This window comes from Salvia splendens, chromosome 20 (assembly GCF_004379255.2).
Source record: "Salvia splendens isolate huo1 chromosome 20, SspV2, whole genome shotgun sequence".
NCBI classification, from domain to species: Eukaryota; Viridiplantae; Streptophyta; class Magnoliopsida; order Lamiales; family Lamiaceae; genus Salvia; species Salvia splendens.
This window is the reverse complement of record NC_056051.1, coordinates 9304066-9323704: the sequence shown is the minus strand read 5'-3', so window position 1 is coordinate 9323704 and position 19639 is coordinate 9304066. Positions and strand designations below refer to the sequence as shown.

Below are 19639 nucleotides of genomic sequence, written 5' to 3'. Positions count from 1 at the left end.
TTTACCACTCTTTCTTTCTCTCCCTTATTTTACTAATTGTAAATTAAAAATCGTATCATTTCAAAAGTTCTATTTTTAAAAGATGAAGCGAGTACTCCCTCCGTCTCAAGGAAGATGACCATTTTTTTGGCGACACGTGATTTTTAAAATGTTTTTATTTTTAATAATGATTCATCTTAGTTGTGATCAAACAAAAAAACTGTATATACTCCATCGACCTCTAAAGAATATATACTTTGAGTTCAACACAAGTTTTAATGCAAAATTGATAAAGTAAGAGAGATGTAGAGAGAAAAAGTATCTAAAGTATTGTTAGTGGAGAATGAGTCTCACCTTATTAGAGAGAAGAGAGTTTTCAAAATTAAAAAGTGCATTTTCTACGAGACAGATTAAATTAGAAAAATTGCATAATTAGAAAAATTGCATATTTTTATGGGATGAGAGAGTATAATTTAATGAAGTGAATAAACAAGACTTGTGAGGCATATTCACATTTCTTTCTATCATTATCTCGGAAAAGACTATGAGGTGGAAAGGAAGGGGGAGTTAAGCTATGTGTTACAAAAATCTGTGTGTTTTTAAGAGAACAGCTTTTTCAGTAGAGAGAGATAGAGTGATAACTGTTACAAAAATCTCTTGTTTTCAGCTTTTATCAGTAGACAAACTCATTTGCATCAACACCCGTGTGAGTGTGAGTGTTTATTACTACTACAAGTTACAACTGCAGATCAATCAATGTGTAACAAAATTACCATCTTCTCTCTCTATCTGTCAAGTGAATTCCATGAATGATTGCCAACTATGAACCTATTCTAATTTCAGCTTTTCTCGGGTGGAAATAACGGAGATGTGATTTTAAAATTGCAAGGACGAGAATTACGTGTATTTATTTGTTTAGGAACAAGTTTGAAGGTAAAAAAAGGATAATAATATCATGAAGGGGTCATCTTCCTTGGGACCGAGGCAGTTTTAAAGACACGCAATCCTCTCTATTATAAGTACTACTCCATCCGTCCGCGATTAAGAGTCTCACTTTTTTCCGGCATGGGTCTAAAAAATGTTAAATAAGTGAGTGGGAAAAAGTTAGTGGAATATGAACCTCATTTTTATATATTAGTTTTAAATCATATGTGAGTGGAATTAATTGTTGGAATGTGAGTTCTTTATCATTTATGTCAATTATGAACTGAGACTCCTATTCGTGGATGAACTAAAATAGAAAAGTGGGGACTAGTATTAAGGAGTAGTTTTCAATAGTGTCTCCTTAAACAAATCAAGTCTTTTCAATGCAAAATCATTACGTGTATTTTGATGTGTGCAGTCTAGTCATATCAGTAGTTTTAATTTTTTATTATTTTATTTTTACTGTTGGAGATGGGGTGGGGCTTCATATTGGATATTGATATCACACTTTTCTAACCAAAATTATCGTGAAGTGGACTAATATAATACTCCATTCAAGAATAAACACATGAAAATTTAGTTTCACACCGGTTGTAATAGTTGTAATGCAAAATCAGTAAAGTAAGAAAAAAAAAATGGAAAATGCTTTTAAAGTATTATTAGTAAAGAATAGATCTCACATTATTAGATAAAAGAGTTTCCAAAATTAGAATGTTCATAACTTTTATAGACAGACTAAAAAGAAAAGAGTTCATATTTTTAAGATATGAACGGAGTATATTCAATTCACAAAATTGTTGCAGCAATATACAACAAGTGGTGCTGCTATACACTTATAGATGTATACAAAAAAAATAATTGTATTTTGTAACATTTACAATCATAGTACAAGCAGATCATTTGTAGGTCGAGAATATATTATATACACAGTTTACAAAATATGACCTCTCAAATCCACATTAAACAAACAACATTCACATGGACGTACACAGTAATTAAGTCCATGATCAAGACCAATATTCATAATTCATAAATACCACAATTATTCAAACAAACAAACAAACCCTAGCTACATCAATTACTAGTATAAATATCATTGAACCTAAAGAGGTCTGCATTGGCGTCGTCGAGCTCCTTCTGGAGGCGATCGGCCTGGCTCTGGAGGAACGAGATGGCACCGATGCAGCCGTAGACGGGGTCTCGGACGCGGGCCTCCGCCTCGTAGGCCAGGGAGTTGACCGCGTCCTCTCGCTGGTGGGGCAGCAGCTCCTTCAGCAGCTTCCCCACGTTGCTCGCCCCGAAGATCTTGTGCACGTTGGCGAACTTCTGCGGCTCCTCCGCCGGGAAGTACGCCGAGAAGATGCATCCCGCAATGCACTTCCGCCGTAGGAATTTGCACGCCGCGCAGGGCGGGTTGTACGAGCTTGAAGAAGCCATCGATTGCTAATTTGTGTTTCTAAATATAACCCTCATCAATTTTGGTGTCCTAATTAAAATTATAAAAACAAAATAAGTATTAAGGTGTAGTGGACAATTGTATCCTTAACTTAAGAATGTTTACAATTTTTTCTAATGCCAATATAAGATAAGTTTGTTACAGTGTTCTCTGTCTCTCTCACTTAAACATGTTAAGAAGCAAGCTCTTGCTTGTTTATATGCTAAAATAGGTTCTCATATTATTTGAGCTCTTAAATCATCACTTAAGCAAATTTTGCAGATATATAAACCTTGCTTGTATTCATTAAGAAAAAAAATTAAACATTTTCTAGCTAAGTAAAAAATCTGATGGAGATTAATTAAGTCATAGTTATCTACATAGATCTAAACAGAATATGAAGTGAAGGTCATGCATTCATGTGTGCTACTGCTAATTAATCACTTTAACAACTTACACCAAAAACCCTAGATCAAGAAATTGGCTATATTCCTTCAATTATTAATATATTCTCCATTTCCCAAAGGAAACGCTGATCCACAAACTAACACAAAATAAAAACAAAATATGGATATAAAAGCAACATTAACTTAATTAATTACCTGTGATGAGGCTTTACTGTTGTTTTCTTTTTCTCTTTTTCTTATTAATGCAGAAGAAGTAAAAAACTGTTTACCCTTGATGTCCCAAGAATCTATCTTTTCCTTCTTCGACAGCTAAAAAGAACCCAAACTGAGATGGTGAAACCCTAATTTGCATCAAATTTTGGGAATTTCAATGTGATAATGGGAAGTAATAAGGCTGAGCTAGAGAGATGAGAGCTAAGAGAATATAGTGTGATGAAGATGGAATGAATAGAAAGGACAAAGATAATAAATGAGAGGTACAATAAAGAGAAAAAGAAGAGTGTGACACTCCATCTAATAATTTTATCATACTTGTGGAGGGGATGCAACCCCCATTTTTTTCTTACTGTTATGTGCCACATTTCAATTTTGCATCTCATTTACTCATGCAAATTGAAAAAAAATCCAAGTTACTTTTTCCTAAAAGCATATATATTTTCCCTCTCATTCTCATTTGCAATATGTAGAAATGTATAGTACATATAGCCAACTCATTTTTTGTATTCTTTCCCACTCCCTTTTACTAAGTTTTAATTGAGTGTTTAAGATAGTGTAACCTACAAAATCTTTGTTTAAAGTCTTGGATTAATAGTATATTTACAATTACTATCTGCGAGGGTAAATCATATAAGTAGAGAAGTTAAAGAAAACATAGAAGCATATGAGCCATTTATATTTATCATAATCCTGTCCTTCATATATAAATGTTAATTTGCAACTTTTGCCGAAATCCACTATATAATGATAGATATTCCCATTATAGTATTGACAAAAATTTATAGTACTACATATAGTATTAAATTTTGCTTATCTACATGCAACTGTATGCATATTTTGTACGTGGAATGAATCACACAAAGGACCTTTGGTGAAGTAGTGGACATCATCTCATCATTATGTACATCAATAGTGCACTATAATCATCATATGTCCATATTTGTTTGTATCTGTACAGTCAGATAAACTGATTGAGGTTTCAATTTCATTATTTTACATTAAGTCATCGTTTAATAAACATTAAATTCATGAAATTAACAAACAGATAGTTATAAAAAAGATTATCTTCAATTCCATTGAAGGACTTCAAAATAGAAACACACAATCGTAAAACTACGTCCGGAACAAATATAAGAGCATCTGCAGCGGTGAGCAGGATGCTGTCCGTCCGTCCGTCCGTGCCAGCGGCATGGCACCGCTGTCCGCCGCTGCGCTCTTGCCACTGGCGCGTGCATCGAGCACGTCCGTGCAGCGAGCAGCTGACGTGGCTCGTTCTAATTGGCCAACGGCATTTCCGTTGGAAATTCAATTTTTTTAAATCGAAAATAATACCAAAAATTTAAATATATATATATTCAGAATCCCAAAAATCTGGCCGTTTTTTTACCGTTTTTTTTTATTTTTTTTTTATTTTTATTATCCTCAAAATTATCTCTAAATACACACATTCATCATCCATTTTTCACATTAAATCATCTCTCATTCATCTCTCATTCATATTTTTTCAAAGAACTTATATCTACATCTTCCTCTTTCACTCAAACCCTCAAATGGATTTCACCCATCTCATTGCCGAAGCGGAGCGCGAAGAACAAGAATACTATGAACAACATCGTGCCGCCTACGAAGCCTATGTCGCAGCGAATACCCCCACCCCTCCTCCTCAACCAACTAGATTAACTCGCCGTTACATCCATCGTGACCGGGAAGGAGCCAATGAAAGGCTCGTTGCCGACCATTTTTCCAACCAGCCGCGATTTCCGGAAGATTACTTTCGGTGCCGTTTTCGCATGTCAAAACGCTTGTTTATGCATATGTCAACACATTGTCCGCCCGTGTTGAATACTTTCAAACAAGTACAAACGCAACCGGTCGGCAAAATTTCTCGGCGTTGCAGAAGTGTACGTGTGCCATCCGACAACTTGCTACTGGGCAAACGGCTGACCTCTTCGACGAGTATTTGCATGTCGGTGAGCCCACTGGAATCATTTGCCTTAAGAAATTTTGCGAGGGCGTTCGTTCAGCTTTCGGGGATGAATTCCTTCGGGCACCCACCACCGATGATTGCCAACGGTTGCTTCGTCTTCACAAAAAGTCCATGGTTTTCCATGTATGCTTGGCAGCATTGACTGCATGCATTGGAGGTGGAAGAATTGCCCGACTGCTTGGAGGGGGAAACACTTAAGCGGCCACAAAGGCGGCGACCCAACACTTATCCTTGAAGCGGTCGCCGACTACCGCCTATGGATTTGGCATGCATATTTCGGTGTTATCGGATCCAACAACGACTTGAACGTGCTCTATTCTTCACCACTCTTCAATGATGTGTTGAATGGTGTAGCACCGGCGATCAACTACACTGTCAACGGAAATACATACCACATGGGTTACTATCTCGCCGATGGTATCTACCCAAGGTGGTCGACTTTCGTGAGGACGCTCAACAACCCACAAGACCCGAGACGGGTTCTTTTTGCGCAGCATCAAGAGTCCGCTCGTAAAGACGTCGAAAGAGCTTTTGGGGTCCTTCAAGCCCGATTCAACATTGTGAAGGCCCCGTCTCGGCTATGGTACGTGAAAAATATCGCTGACATCATGTACACGTGTATTATCTTGCACAACATGATTATAGCCGACGAAGGACCGAGGGCGGCTAGCTTTTATGACGAGGATGAAGCTGGAAGCTCAACCGCGAGGTCTCCCTCACGCCGAGGTGTGCATACGACGGTGGGTGAGAGGATCGAAACAAGGCACACAATGCGCGATACCTGAACCCACATTGAGCTATAAGAAGACCTAATCAAACACATTTGGGCGAAATTCAGCCACGAGTAGTGGGTTTTTTTAATTTTATGAATTTAATTATGTAATTTTTAATTTGTAGGATTTAAATTATGTAATTTTAAATTTTTAAGACTTTAATTATGAAAATTTTAATTTTTAGAATTTTAATTATGTAATTTTTAATATTTTTGTAATTTGTAATATTATTCCGGTTATTTTAATGTATTTTAATATTGTGGAAATGTTTTTATTTAAATTTAATAATAGAATGGTGGGACCCTTGAGCTTGTCCATGTAGAAGAGCACGGATGTGGGTGTTGTGCTCTTGCCTAAGAGCAGGGAGTAAAAGTGGGTCCGGGCCCACATCCGTGCTCGTTGGCAAGACCACGGATGTGGATGCTCTAAGAATTGTTGGAATACAAACCATCTCACACCCCTGGATTAAGGAAAGTTGCAACCTCGCAGTGTTATTCCAACTCTATTAGTACGAGGTGTAGCTCAAAAACAAAAATTGTTTATGCTTGGCTCTAAGTGGACATATCATACACTCTCTGCCTCAATTTAAGTGATTGATTTCTTTTACGGTTACTTTTAGAACCCGATAATAAATAGTTAAAGTTGAGAGAAAGTAAAGTAAATGAGAGAATAGTGTAGAAGAGAGCTTAATCTACATTATCCTCTCTCTTGCTTGACTTTCTCTCCACTTTTACTCGACATGGATTTTAAGAAACTGTTTGACTTTGTGAAGAAAAGTAAAGGAAGAAAGTGAGTGGAAGGTGAGCCTCATTTAAAATATTAGTTTTATATTGTATTGTGAATGTAAAAAGTTAGTAGAATGTAAGGTCCTCGTACTAAAAGTGAAATAAAGTAAATGATTCTATAAATCATGTACAACCAAAATGGCAAAATAGTTTTTAAAATGGTGGACAGAGGGAGAATAATACAAAATTAGTTTCACAAATAATGGGACAGAAACAGGTGAATTTTCTTCAGCCAAAAACGTGATGACCGGTCGTGGCAGGAGGGTAGAGATAGACTATGTGGGCTCGACGAAGGCGTTCCGCAGTCGTGCGGCTTCCTCAAGGAAGGTCCAGCATTCTCTCCTCTGTAGAGTATTCTCTCCTCTGTTGATTTTCCGTTAGGTGAAAAAAATGCAACATTATTAGATTGAAGAATTAGAGTGAATAAAACATTGTTGTCCATTTCTTCTCACAAAATAAAGTATATTTCTCTACATCTAATCAATTAAAATATGGTATATTTCTCTACATCAAATTAGTAATGGAGCTAGAAAATAATATTGGAGCCCAAACAACTATTAATAGTTGTAGTAGTTATTCCTCCCTCCGCATTTTAAAAATAGCTACTCTTTCCATTTTAGTCATTTCCTTAAAAATAACAACTTTCAAACTTTCAATTTTAGGAAATCTTTATATTCATATACATCAATTTATTTACCACTTATACCACTAATAAAGTGGACCCCATAATCCACTAACATTAATTTTTGTCTTCCTCTCTCTTACTTTACCAAATTGTGCATTAAAACCCGTGTCATTTCAAATGTTTCTATTTTTAAAAAAATGACGGAGTATTCAGTATCAACGTCTCCAAAAGTAGCTACGACATGGGTCGTAGGAACCGTCAAAAAAAATAATTAGATGGCGAGTACATAAGTTAATAGTTATAGAAACATATTGTGATTATCGTTAAAAGTGGACGTTTTGGAAAAAGTTGATAGTATTGAGAAAATGATATGGTGGTCTGTCACGACCACATCTTCCTAGTGATAGTGAGCGTAGCTATATCGTGGCTAAATAAGTCTTGGATAAAAACAAGTAAACATAATTGATAAGTCAAGTTCAAACATTGGTTTCGAAAGCGAAAGTGATACAAGGTCAAAATAAAAATCAGAGTATATTAACTAGTTCTAATGCAGTCAATGGCGAATCCAGGATTTAATAATCGTGGGGTCGAATTAAACAAGATAATAAATATAATATTCGATATATTTATGCAATACTACATAAAATATAAATATCACAATCTTTTGTTATGCGGTATAGTTAACTTTTACGAATATCAATATTTTGAAATCGATTCAAATTTTTTCATTGGGAATAGTTGCAAACGCCCTCCTTCTCATTCTATACCATTAAAATGGCATTCAACCAGTCATCTTTTATCTTATTTTGTAGCTCTGACTTCGCAAATTTTATTATTGAAAACACTCTTTCAACATATATTGTGTTGTTTTTCGTTACTGGTATAAAGGAAGATCAATTTAATCCTTCGACAAACCAATGGGGATTACTAAAAGTAAGATAACACGATCAATCCTCTAAAAAATTATAATTTATATTCTCTCTTTAATACTCCCTTCGTCCCATAGTAGATGTCACACTTGGGAGATGACACGAGATTTTAGAAGATGTTATTTTGTGTGTTAAGTGGTGAGAGAATATATAATTTTATAATTGATGTGAGAAGGAACTTTTTCCAAAAGAGAAAATGTGACATCTTTTGTGAGACAAATTAAAAAGGAAAGTGTAACATCTACTATGGGACGGATGGAGTACTAATTAAACATATTCTATAACATTTTGAATTTAATCTCATTAAGGATAAGGCAAATAAAACAATTAAATCAATAATTTAAAATTTAAATGCGTTATGAATATTTATTAGGCGTTAAACAATGGGTGGTAGGCCCATTTTGTGCCAACTTAATTAGTACTACTCCTACTATATAAAATATATTGGAACTTGTGCCACCTTAATTAGTATGTGAGGTAGGCCCATTTTATGAAGCCTAATTACTTAGTAAGAATCAATTGTTTCTATCTTCTTCTCCGCAACAGATTTAGCTCACAGCTGCGAGCCAGTCAGCCAGAGACTTGGGGCAGGGGAGTTGGCGCCGTGGGGTCGGCAGTTGAGGGAGGGTAATATCCGGCGATTCTACGACGATGGTGGTGGGGTCGGCCGACCCCAGCCGACCCCACCTGGATCCGCCGCTGAATGCAGCGAAAGAGACCAAGACAAAGTAGCATGTGTGAAGACATACTACTTTGGGCTACCTATTGCTACCTATTAATACCATTTCCCAACACCTTCGCCTTCCCGTTCACGTTCAACCTGCACGTTAGAAAGAAACATGCAGGGCTGAGTACTTAATATACTCAGTGGACATAGTGCCAAAAACATAAGTTTTGTTTAACTTTGTCAGCAACAGTTGAGTGAACACGGGGTTTTATTTAAAAGGCCCGAGTCACTAAAATTTCCCTTAATTTCGTAAAATTGATTGCGCAATCACATAACATAGATACAATATCTGAAACGTATGTGAACCGGGAATGTGGCCACATTCCACGATGGTCACTGGACCGGCCAACTCGAAATCTAGCTCACTATCCTCATATGTGTACATTAGTCCGAGTAGGGTATGCGGCCCTACTGGGACCCGAATTTGATTTAACATAATTGCCATAGCTAAGAAGATGAGTATTCGTAAAAGCAAAACATGGCAAGATAAACATGTATAGAAATTTTCACATATTCAAGCTAAAAATCACATTTTTGAAAAGAATGCCCACCTCAAACGAAATTCCTTAATCGAAAGTTCCCTGACTTGGTCTTACTCGACGTGCGAAGACGTCCTTTTTTAAAATAAAAAAAAAAAATACTTAATTAGCCTTAAGAAGCCAGATAACTTAACGTGAATGCATCCTAAGTGCATGATCATTTTATTCCTTTTTCTTATTTCATGGGGAAGTCTTTTAGCATTAATTACATCGAGAGCTTTAATTTATTTGGAGGTTTACAAAGTTATTCGTTTAACAAGGAGGGTGTTACCTCCTATGCACAAATTATTTAAGCACTAAAATAAAATCTGGGAATTAAATTTATCATCGTGGGATTAAATATCGGACCATCAATTATTTGATCGGGCTAAATATTAGGAGGGCCTACCATTTAATTGACACAGCAGGCCCAACTCAAGGAGATTAATTCATTCTTCCTTTTAATATTTTCAGGCCCAACATGTTAAATTATGGAGGCCCAAACTCTTCATACTACCCAACTCCATCGTCCCTCCCTCCCCCCCCTCCCCCTCCCCCTCATTCTCAATTCACAAATTAATCCCCAAATGGAGATGGAAAACCCTAAATCGATAAGGACTCGGCGGCGCCTCGCCCGTCGGCCACCGCTCCAGTCGGCGCCGCCTCCGTCTCGTGTCGCATCCGCCATCGGTCAACACCGTCACCGCTGCCCTCGACTCGCTGTTGATTCGCGGGCGGTCCGGCTGAAGCGGTGAGGTCTGCCGCTGTCGCTGGCCTTCTACCGACGGCAGGATTCTCACTGTTGGCCCCTCCTCCGCGAACGCTTAGCGCCCTCGCGGCTTTGTCGATACAGCCCCACCCTTCGCTTGAAAATATGAGTTCTTTTACCAATTCTCTATTCTACAGTTAAAACTTGTTGAAGCTATTTGGTGATTCTTAGTCCATTAGGGAAGTTGGGAACTAAGGCAGATTAGCAAGCTTTGAATTTTAGGCCGAGAGTTATGAATTTATTTGTTGGCTGTGGGGAGAAATGTTTCGACATTATCTGGAGGAGCTTGCATAAAGATGAGGTTTTTCTATGTTATGTATACTACTTAAGCTACTGATCTTGGTGTAAAGGTAGTAACTTAAGGCTTCTAGTTCTATTGTTTCTACATGATGACATAAAAGAAAGGGTATTTAAACTTGGAATGGGGGAAGAGTTACTTGTTGAGAGGCTGTGAAGAAGTGAGGATGAATTCTCTCTTGCTGCTGTTAGTTCTCGATTCTCACTAGAAAATGTTGGATTTTTGATGTGTGTGGAAGGGGAAAACTTGATGCATTTGATGGGATTTTTATAAGCAAAACTTGGTGTACCTTGGGAGAGTTAATGGAGCTGATCCTCTTTTGTTTTCATGTCAGCATATCCTTTTTTTTATCCTCATTGCAGCCTTTTACTTAAGAGGCTTGGTGTTATTTGTGGTACTAGGTGTTTGACTCATAAACATTCTTGTTCTCATATGGTCTCTTAGAGCATCCACAATGGGGCGCTCTATGCTCCGCCACATTATCTTTCTATCCTCATACCCTTCCATCTGCAGTGGGACGCCCTAAAGTCCCCTTTACAGTTTTAACCACTATTTTATTAATTAATTTTTTATGTTTTCAAATATGTCATGCAAAATTATAAAAAAGTGCCACGATGAAACGCAAATCCTACATTACTGATTAAAAAAATGTTACAGGAGTTAGAAATTAAAAACAAGTTCACTACAGATAATAGGAAGAGCATACTCTACATCATTCTCAGCTTGCGGCGCAGATCATCGATCATCCACTTGAGGTATTCGGCTTTGCCCGTGTCCTCGCACTGCATGAGGGCGTGGTACGTGTCTAACAACGTCCTCTGGTTGGCGGCCACCACCAACTCCGCGTAAGCATGTCCCGCAGCCGAAGTCGGGGCCGGGGTCAGGGCCTGGGCCTGTGAGGATGTCGCATTCGACTTGCCCTTGTTCTTGGCAGCCTTGCTGCCAATGGGACGCCGGGAGGACATCGGTGTGCCGACTCTCTCATCCTCGTACATCGGCTGGTTGAGGTCCATCGGAGGCGCGCCGCTGTTGCTGCTCGTATAATCACCGGCGGCGGTGTTCTTCGTCCTCTTCACCACAACCATAGGGGCAGAATCCCTCCTTCGAACTTCTGTTTGTCCTTCAAGAGGAGCCAGGAGTTGTAATGCTTGAAATCCCCGTACAATGAAATGTACGACACAAGCGCTCTATCCCGCACATCAGTCAATGAAATGTACGACGCAAGCGCTCTATCCCGCACATCAGTCAAACTCTCGCCGCTGCCCTACTCCGACGAAAACAAATTGACCTGCTTTTTCACCTGATTCCAGTGCTTGCGGAGCTGCTCCCTATGACGCTTGTAGGCAGCCGCCAGCTTGGCCTCGTTGTAGCGATCAGCGATGCGCTCCCAGTACGCTATTTACTTTTGGTTGTTGGCAAACACCGGGTCCTCTGAAATATCAATCCAACACCTCGTCAAGACGATGGTTTCATCCGGGTTGTAGTTCGTCCTCCCTGAGGAGAACTCTTCATTCTTTTCCGGAAGTGGCAACTTCTGGGCCCTTTGCCTGTTCTGCTTCTTCTTGGTGGCGAAGCCCGAGGCGGCGGCGGCGGCGGCGGAGCCAGAGGCGCGGCGGGGCGCGGGTGGGAGACGGCTCCATGTCTGATAGCCCGTATGAATTCGTACTGAAATCGGAATTGTACTGGGTGTTGGAGTCAAAGGGCCGGTATTCTGTACCCGGCCACCGTGCACCACCACCGAACATCGGACTATTCGAACTTGGGTAATCACCGGGGTTCATTTTTATAGTGTAAATAGAGAATGGAAGAGTGAATGGAAAAGTGAGAGTGAAAGAAAGTTGTGGTGTATATATAAATTTTGAAGAATTAAAAAAATAAAGGAAAACGCGTTGCATCGTCTGCTGTATTGTCCGCCTCTCCCGCAGTGGGGTGGACGATGCCTGGTCGAAGGCTTATCGTCCGCGTACGAAGCATAGGGCGCGGACGATGGATGTGTCATCGTCCGCATGGCTACAATCGTGCGCCCCACTGTGGATGCTCTTAGTACTTTAGCTAATATCTCCCTTTGTTTGAAAGTTGCAGGAAGCTCATAGGGAGGAGGCAGGAGCTGCTGGGAGAAAGGCGAGTGCAGCTGATTCTTGCAGGCTGCCCTCTTGGTTTGACTCAAAGAGTGATTATGGGTTTTTTTTTCTTATGCACTGTCGGTTGTGAGAGGGAGGTGCAGGAGTATTTTAGCTATTTTAGGTAATACTCCAAGTTCCCTTTGACAGTAGATGTCATCAAAAGGTAGATGTCGCTTACTCTTACCTATCTTGTTTGCTAGTCTTTTGATATTTTAAAGGTTTAATTAGTGATTGCCTGCATCCTGCAGGTTCTTGTATCCCAAGATGGAAGAGCAGATTTGGGCTGCTAATGGGCTGACCCTTGGGCCGCCAGCCCTCCGTCACCGGCTGAACCATCGGGTCTCCAAAGGATGTGGTCCGTGCTTGAAGAGAAGAGGCCCACTGTTTATTTTTTTTTTTGTATTTTAAGTTCCTTCCCAACGTGTATATAATGAGGAAGTTATTAAGGCGTAGCTTGATATACATATAAAAAAATTCGAACACTTTTAGTTCGTGAAGAATATCTTTAAATCCTTGTACAACATTCATTGTATTTCCTAAACATACTTTAGATTGTTTTAGTTCGTTCGATTATCACTTTAGCTTTTATTTTGCGAACTAACAACATTAAGTATAAAAAGGGCAATGAGTTCTATTTAAAACAACGAAACAAAAGAGTGATAAATCTCTAGTTCGACATTAATATAACGAAAGAGGATAATAAAGAGGTAGGTATTACATCGTCATAACGGAGTATTATAACACTCTTCATTACCGAGTAAGCACTGTGTAATGCCTAAAACAGGTTTTTAGAATAAAAAGAAGAATTCAAAAGTAAATTTACTATCCCCTCCGTTTCATAAAAATAAAGACATTTTCCTTTTTCGTCCGTCCAATAAAAATATCTCATTTTCACATATGGAAAGTTCTTTCAAATTCATTATCATATACATCAATTTATTTACAATTTATATCACTAGATCAACCACAAAACACTAATGTGAGTCCAACTATCCACTAAGCTATTTAACTACTATTCTCACCATATTTCTTACTTTACCAAAGACATTAATTCTCGTGCCGGCTCAAATGTCCTAATTTTTGGGATAGAGGGAGTAATATATTGCTATTTGCTAATAATAAATATTATATTAAATTAATTTAGTTAGTGGAGTGCGTAAAAATAAATTTGGTGAAGTGTAAAATGGGAAAAATGAAGCTATATGGAAAATAAAACATTTTCATTATAGTGGTCTCTTGACTGAATGGCGGTGAAAAGAAAATAAGAAAAAAAAATAGCAAGGTTGGAGTGGAAACGAAAACCAGCTCTGCCAACACCTCCGAATAATTTTAATATTATATTAGCCTATAATTAACCAAATTAGCTTATCAATTTGTTAACCACATAAATCCTAGTATATGTTTTGTGTACGAAGAAAACCTTGTCTATTTCCAATAAGTGCTAAATATGATTAAGCTATGTCATTACAAGTTGAGTGCTAGGATATCTAAACTTAATAATCCATGAATAGCTCACTTCCTAAGTGATAAAATTGTGTTACTATTTCTTTCTATGTTACTTACTAGAAGACTAAAGTCCATTTTTGGTTCTTAACATATAGCATTTTTTTTATTTTGGTCCAATACATTATCTTTTGAATTATTCGGTCCCTCTCAAATAAAAACGGGTCACATTTGGTCCATTTGGACGGAACCGTCAAATTTTTACGATTTTAATTATCGAGTCACAAATCCATCACAAATCCGTCACTAATTGAGAGAAACTGATCCGTCATTAATCCGTCACTACATATTTAATTATAAACAACATATCAATCTCTACACTGCTACAAAGAGATTAAATTGTCAGGGGGCCAAAAATCCCTAAAAAGGGAACTCTACAACCTAAGCGTTAAATCAAGTCCTTCTTCGGATATCCAATTCAATTCCCAATTGCGCGTGACGTCACAGTCGCCGTTACCGTAGGAGGAGCTGGTCCCGCCACCGCCGGAGAAGGACGTGACAACGTTGAATCCATCACCGTTACCACCGTCAGAAGAGTTCACGCCGCTTTTAGATCCGCCGATAACGCCACCGTAATGCTTCCGCATGTGGCCGCCCAGAGGTTGGCCGCTGGGGAAGCTCCTTCCGCACTTGGAGCAGTTGTGAAGCCTGTGGGGACCAGCGATTGAATCATCGTCGGCGGTGGTGGCGGTGGACGTCGAATTCGACGGTTTCTTCTCCGCCGCCCCGACCGTCGCCGGCTTGTTGCCGTGGCTTGCTTTGTGGCCGCCGAGAGCCTGGTGCAAGGATAAACTCTTGCCGCAGACGCTGCAATTGTAGATCCGAGGCGATTTCGTCGTGGTGACGGAGGAAGACGCCTTGCCGCCGCTTCGGAGCGCGACGACAGACGAGACAGCCGGAAAGGTACTCGTCGTTGGGATGAGCGTGCGTGTCAAGTTTGAGTTTGAGAACTTTTGGGGAAGGGATTGTGTTTATATTATTGACGGATTAGTGATGGATTAGTGACGGATCAGTTTCTCCCAATTAGTGACGGATTTGTGACCCAGTAATTAAAATCGTCAAAAATTTGACGGTTCCGTCCAAAATGGACCAAATATGACCCGTTTTTACTGGTGAGAGACCGAATAATTCAAAAGATAATGTTTTGGACCAAAATCAAAAAATCAATATATATTAAGGACCAAAAAGGGTCTTTAGTCTTACTAGAATCTTTTGCTTATATTCCTAAGTTTTTAGTCTCGTCATTGTTAATAATACCAGATTCATTTCAGAAGGGCAAGAAAAATAATCTCTTGGCAGCTTTGATGAAACTCAACAGAGCAACAGCATCTTGTGCTTCATGATCATAAACCTGAGCTGCAGATGACATTTGTGGAATATCAAACATGTAGGCACATTCATCACTCACTCAGACTCATCTCTAACATCCAGTGAGCCATGGAGGGGATTTCAACGAGCTTTGCTTCGCCACTTGATTGATCTACTAAGCAATCCAGCTGCACCCAGGCAACTTCCCTTTGGCTCTGGCCCGATCACCCCTCAGCTGCTCCACACATTCCCACCTCCCAACGTGAGCAAACGAATTAGACAGCATTACACTGTCACCACTGCTTATGCTCCCATTCTTTGAAAAATGCTTAGTAACGGCCTCATGCACCTCGTAGTTCTTATAGTGCTCACAGCACGACAAAAGAGCACCCCACACGCCAGAATCCACGGGTTCTGTCAATGACATAACGAGATCATAAGCCTCCCGTAACCTCCCACCCATCCCAAGAAGCTTAACCATGTAAACATAATGCTCAGTTCTCACTTCAACACCAAATCGATCTCTCAAAAGTTTGAAATACCCAATCCCTTCCTCGACTAATCCAGAGTGACAGCATGCACAGAGAATGCCAGTAAGAGTCGTTTCATCCGGTCTCATCCCCTTCTCAAGAACCTCGTCAAACACCCTCAGTGCTTCACCACTCCGCCCATACAAACCAAGCCCCAAAATCACAGTATTAAACGATACAATGTTCCGTTTAGGCATCCTCTTGAAAATCCTAATCCCCATCTCCAAGAATCCACATTTTGCATACATGTCAACAAGAGCAGAGGAAACTCCAACACTCTTATCAATTCCATGCCTCACAGCATAGCCATGAATCTCACACCCCGGCCCCACAACGGCCGTCTGAGCAATAGCTGCCAAAGCAGTAGCAAGCAGAGGTGGATCCGATTTGCATCCAGACATAACAAACTCCCTAAAAAGCATCAATGCCTTAACATGATCTCCACTCTGGGAGAAGCCAGCAATCAGTGCTGACCACGAGACTACATCCGGTAAAACTATATTTTCCAACACTTTACAAGCCAGCTCTACACTCCCACATCTCGAGTACATACCAACAAGAGCACTCCCCACATGATCACTCAAATCCAAACCACACTTAACACAAAATGAATGAACCATTTCTCCCACATTCATCAAACTAAAGCTTTTTAACCCGGTGATCAATCCCACCACCGTGTATCCATCCGGCCGTATTCCCATCCCCATCATCGCGTTAAACAAAACCACTCCTTTAATCCAATCTCCACACCTTCCATAGCAAGAAACCATGGCATTGCAAAGCACCAAATCAGGCTCTCCATCGATCCCACTAAACAGAAAGCTCGCTTCATCAGCTATTCCCATCCTCGAGTAAGAGCTGACAAGCGAGCTAGTGCAGATAAAATCATCTCCTAAGCCATAAGCAATCAGTTTCCCATGGACAGCTCTCAAGGCTAAGATGTCGAGCTTATCCGAGCAAGCACGGGCAAGGCACGCGAAAGTGAAGTTATCGGGTGGAGTGTCGGAAGCTAGCATGCGTTTGAAGAGACGAAATGTGTGGGAGAAGTGGTGGGACTGAGCGTGGACGCGGATGATGGAGTTCCAAAGGTAGACGCTTCGTTGGGGACTTGTTTCGAACAGGTTGCGTGCGGAGAGTAAGTCGTTGTTGATGGCGTAGAAGCGCTGAATCTTGGTGGCGTAAAAAGGGTCCAATGTGAGGCTGTGCTTGATGATCAAGGCGTGCAGGATTCGGGTTGTGGAAAGGCTTTGACTTGCCTTTGTCAGCTGCCAAACAACTGACTCTATATGGCTTTTCATTTCTTTTTTCAATACAATTACTCAAATTTTAATAATGAAAATTTGTTTCTGAAATTTTAATAAGGAGTAAGCGCAATTATGAGAAATTTCAGAATATGGAAATAAAATGAACTGCCTTAAATTAAATTCACACACCTTTTAGCATATGAGATCAAAGAAAGTAAATTTTTCATTTTAGAGAATTTTTGTATTTTTTCTTATTTGATTATTCTTTTCCAGCATAGAATACAATAATCGATCAAAATGGTTTGGTCAATTCTTATATTTTGTGAGGGATGAGAATAAAAAAAACAATAGAAATCTCTTGCTAGGTAACTTGGTCAATTATTTTATTTCCAAAGAGAAATTTCAATTTTAAAAAATCGAAATCCCTTGTTGGTAGTTTGATCAAATACTAAAAAAACCGAAACCTCTCCATGGATAATTTGGTTAATCTCTGTATTTTGTGGGAATAAAATAAGAACAGACGATAAAATTTAAAAAATGCAAAAATCCCCTAAAATGAAATCCTATATTATGAAAGGCATATGAACTAAATTAAAAAACTGAAGACAACCTATGTAATTTTGCAATATTAACCCTCTATATTTAACTAAGTTTCAACAGTTGCATTAAGTGGAACCTATTACTCCCTCTGTTTCATAGTAATAAGAGTCATTTTGCTATTTTGATACGTTCCATAGAAGCGGAGTCATTTTCTTTTTTAGTAAAAGTCAACATATTTTTCTCCCTTACTTTTCCATTTCTCTTACTTTCTTCTCTCTATTTTTTCATCTCTGGTACTTTATTATCTTTTTATTTACGCATTACACCCCTATTGAATTAATTGGACCACAATCAAATTGGGCTAGGGTTTAACAAGCCCATTGTGAATTAAAATAGCGACCCAAGTCTTTTAGGTCCGTTTTATTTGATTCATTAACCTGATAGCTCCGATGGCCGCCACGTGTGCACTCCACGCGGATCACGAGTCTTGACCGTTGGATGAAGGGTTGTGTTAGTTTAGAGAGTTAAGACTCTTTGCCTCCACTTTCTCGTTCATTCTATTCTTTCTCTCTCTCTCTCTCTCTCTGTCTTTCTCTTGGTGAAACACTCTACCTTCTCTCTACTTTCTCTCTCTATTCTCATGGCAGTTACAGACGGTTATCTCCCCCGATCTTCTGTTTTCACCGATGATTCTCTGTTTTAGTGAGATCTATCGGTGAATATCTTGAGTTTAGGTCACTGCTTCGGTTTCCTTCGAGACCTGGTGGTAGATCTGACACTGAAGTTAGATCGATGTTTGATTGGAGTTGTAGTTGGGAGATCATGTGTTGTGAGGCTGAGATCTAAGAGGATCGTGACGATTTGTGCATTGAGGTGGCCGCGGTGAGCGGTAGTCGGAGAGATCTAGGGTTTCTGGGCTCTGACGGTCCAGTCCGTTCAGCGGTTAAATATAGAATAAACACTTAGTTTAGTAGAATATGTGTTTGGGCGAAAGCCTAAGGGGCTTCTTGGTATGATGGAATGGAGATGGCATAGAATGGAGATGAGAATGAAATAAAATCCCAACTCTATTCTTGTGCTTGGTGAAATATAGGGAATATAAATAGAATGGAATTGCTATTCCTTGATTGATTCTATTCCTATGCTTCGTGTATGTGTGTGTGTTTCTGTGTGCTGAGTATGTGTGTGTTTTGCTCTCTATGTGTTTTGTTATGTGTGTGGGGGGAGGGTTGACACAACCCTCCCCCCACACACACAACAAAACACATAGAGAGCAAAACACACACGCACACTCAGCACACAGAAACACACACACATAGTGTTTTGTTGTGTGTGGGGGGAGGCTTGGCCGGTCTCGGAACACTCCCACCATTGGTCACCCTCCACGCCGGCGCTCCGCACCAAACCAAAATATTTACAGTTTTGTTTCGCCGCCCAGAAAATTAGGGAAGAAGATGATGATAGTAGCTGGGCTTCAATTAATATTTTAGTGGGCCTTAACCTTTAGTATTTATTTAGCTAGTATTTTCTATTGAATTTATAGTAATACTATAAGAAAATAAGTTCAAGATTAAATAATTAAACCCCACATGCCAGCCGATGAGAAAAAAAACTTCAACAATTTTGCTCTCTTCTTTTCATTTATTTTTTTACTTCCCATTTTATTTTCAATTTTTAAGCAAGGTGGACACTTGTCACCATACTATCAAAATTTTAATTCTTAAAAGAGTATAAAGTTTGTACGAACTCAAATTTTAATCTCCTCACCTTAATATTTCATAGAAAAAATTCAAGTACAACACTATAATTAGTTTGCAAATTGCATACATTCTCCATCGATCTAGTCATAGATAAAATAAGAGAAATTAATTAAAATTGTGTTTAGTAAATATGCCTTACCTCATAAGAGATAAAAAAAATTAAAATTAAAAGTGCATAATTATAAGGGACATACTAAAATAGAATTTAGTTTTTATTGTTAAAGTACGGATGAATATTTCTCTTTACCCATGATCATTT

The 19639-nt window shown here is 39.1% G+C and overlaps 3 protein-coding genes and 1 long non-coding RNA gene across 5 annotated transcripts; 1 reads left to right on the top strand and 3 right to left on the bottom strand.

Annotated features, from left to right (window-relative positions):
* Window positions 1-1716: 1716 nt before the first annotated feature.
* Window positions 1717-3224, bottom strand: LOC121781052 (protein LATERAL ORGAN BOUNDARIES-like). 2 transcript variants are annotated; one of them, XM_042178734.1, is made up of 2 exons: window positions 2941-3224; window positions 1717-2359 (listed from the first exon to the last, which is right to left on the bottom strand). In XM_042178734.1, the coding sequence occupies exon 2, from the start codon at window positions 2338-2340 to the stop codon at window positions 1978-1980; it is 363 nt and encodes a 120-aa protein (XP_042034668.1). In that variant the 5' UTR covers window positions 2341-2359; window positions 2941-3224; the 3' UTR covers window positions 1717-1977. The 2 variants fall into 2 exon arrangements, with proteins under 2 accessions (XP_042034668.1, XP_042034667.1); XM_042178733.1 differs by having other exon boundaries at window positions 1717-2389; window positions 2941-3221.
* A 6638-nt stretch (window positions 3225-9862) lies between these two features.
* Window positions 9863-13068, top strand: LOC121780611. The gene is made up of 2 exons (XR_006046060.1): window positions 9863-12658; window positions 12744-13068. It is a non-coding gene; the product is annotated as an uncharacterized LOC121780611 (long non-coding RNA).
* Window positions 13069-14259: 1191 nt separating this feature from the next.
* On the bottom strand, window positions 14260-14969 carry LOC121781182 (zinc finger protein 1-like; the record flags this gene model as incomplete). Its single annotated transcript, XM_042178897.1, has 1 exon — window positions 14260-14969. A coding segment is annotated over one exon (597 nt), but the record flags the coding sequence as incomplete, so codon positions are not given.
* Window positions 14970-15095: 126 nt separating this feature from the next.
* Window positions 15096-17138, bottom strand: LOC121781181 (putative pentatricopeptide repeat-containing protein At1g64310). The gene has a single exon (XM_042178896.1). The coding sequence runs from the start codon at window positions 17132-17134 to the stop codon at window positions 15482-15484; it is 1653 nt and encodes a 550-aa protein (XP_042034830.1). The 5' UTR covers window positions 17135-17138; the 3' UTR covers window positions 15096-15481.
* Between the last annotated feature and the right edge of the window lie 2501 nt (window positions 17139-19639).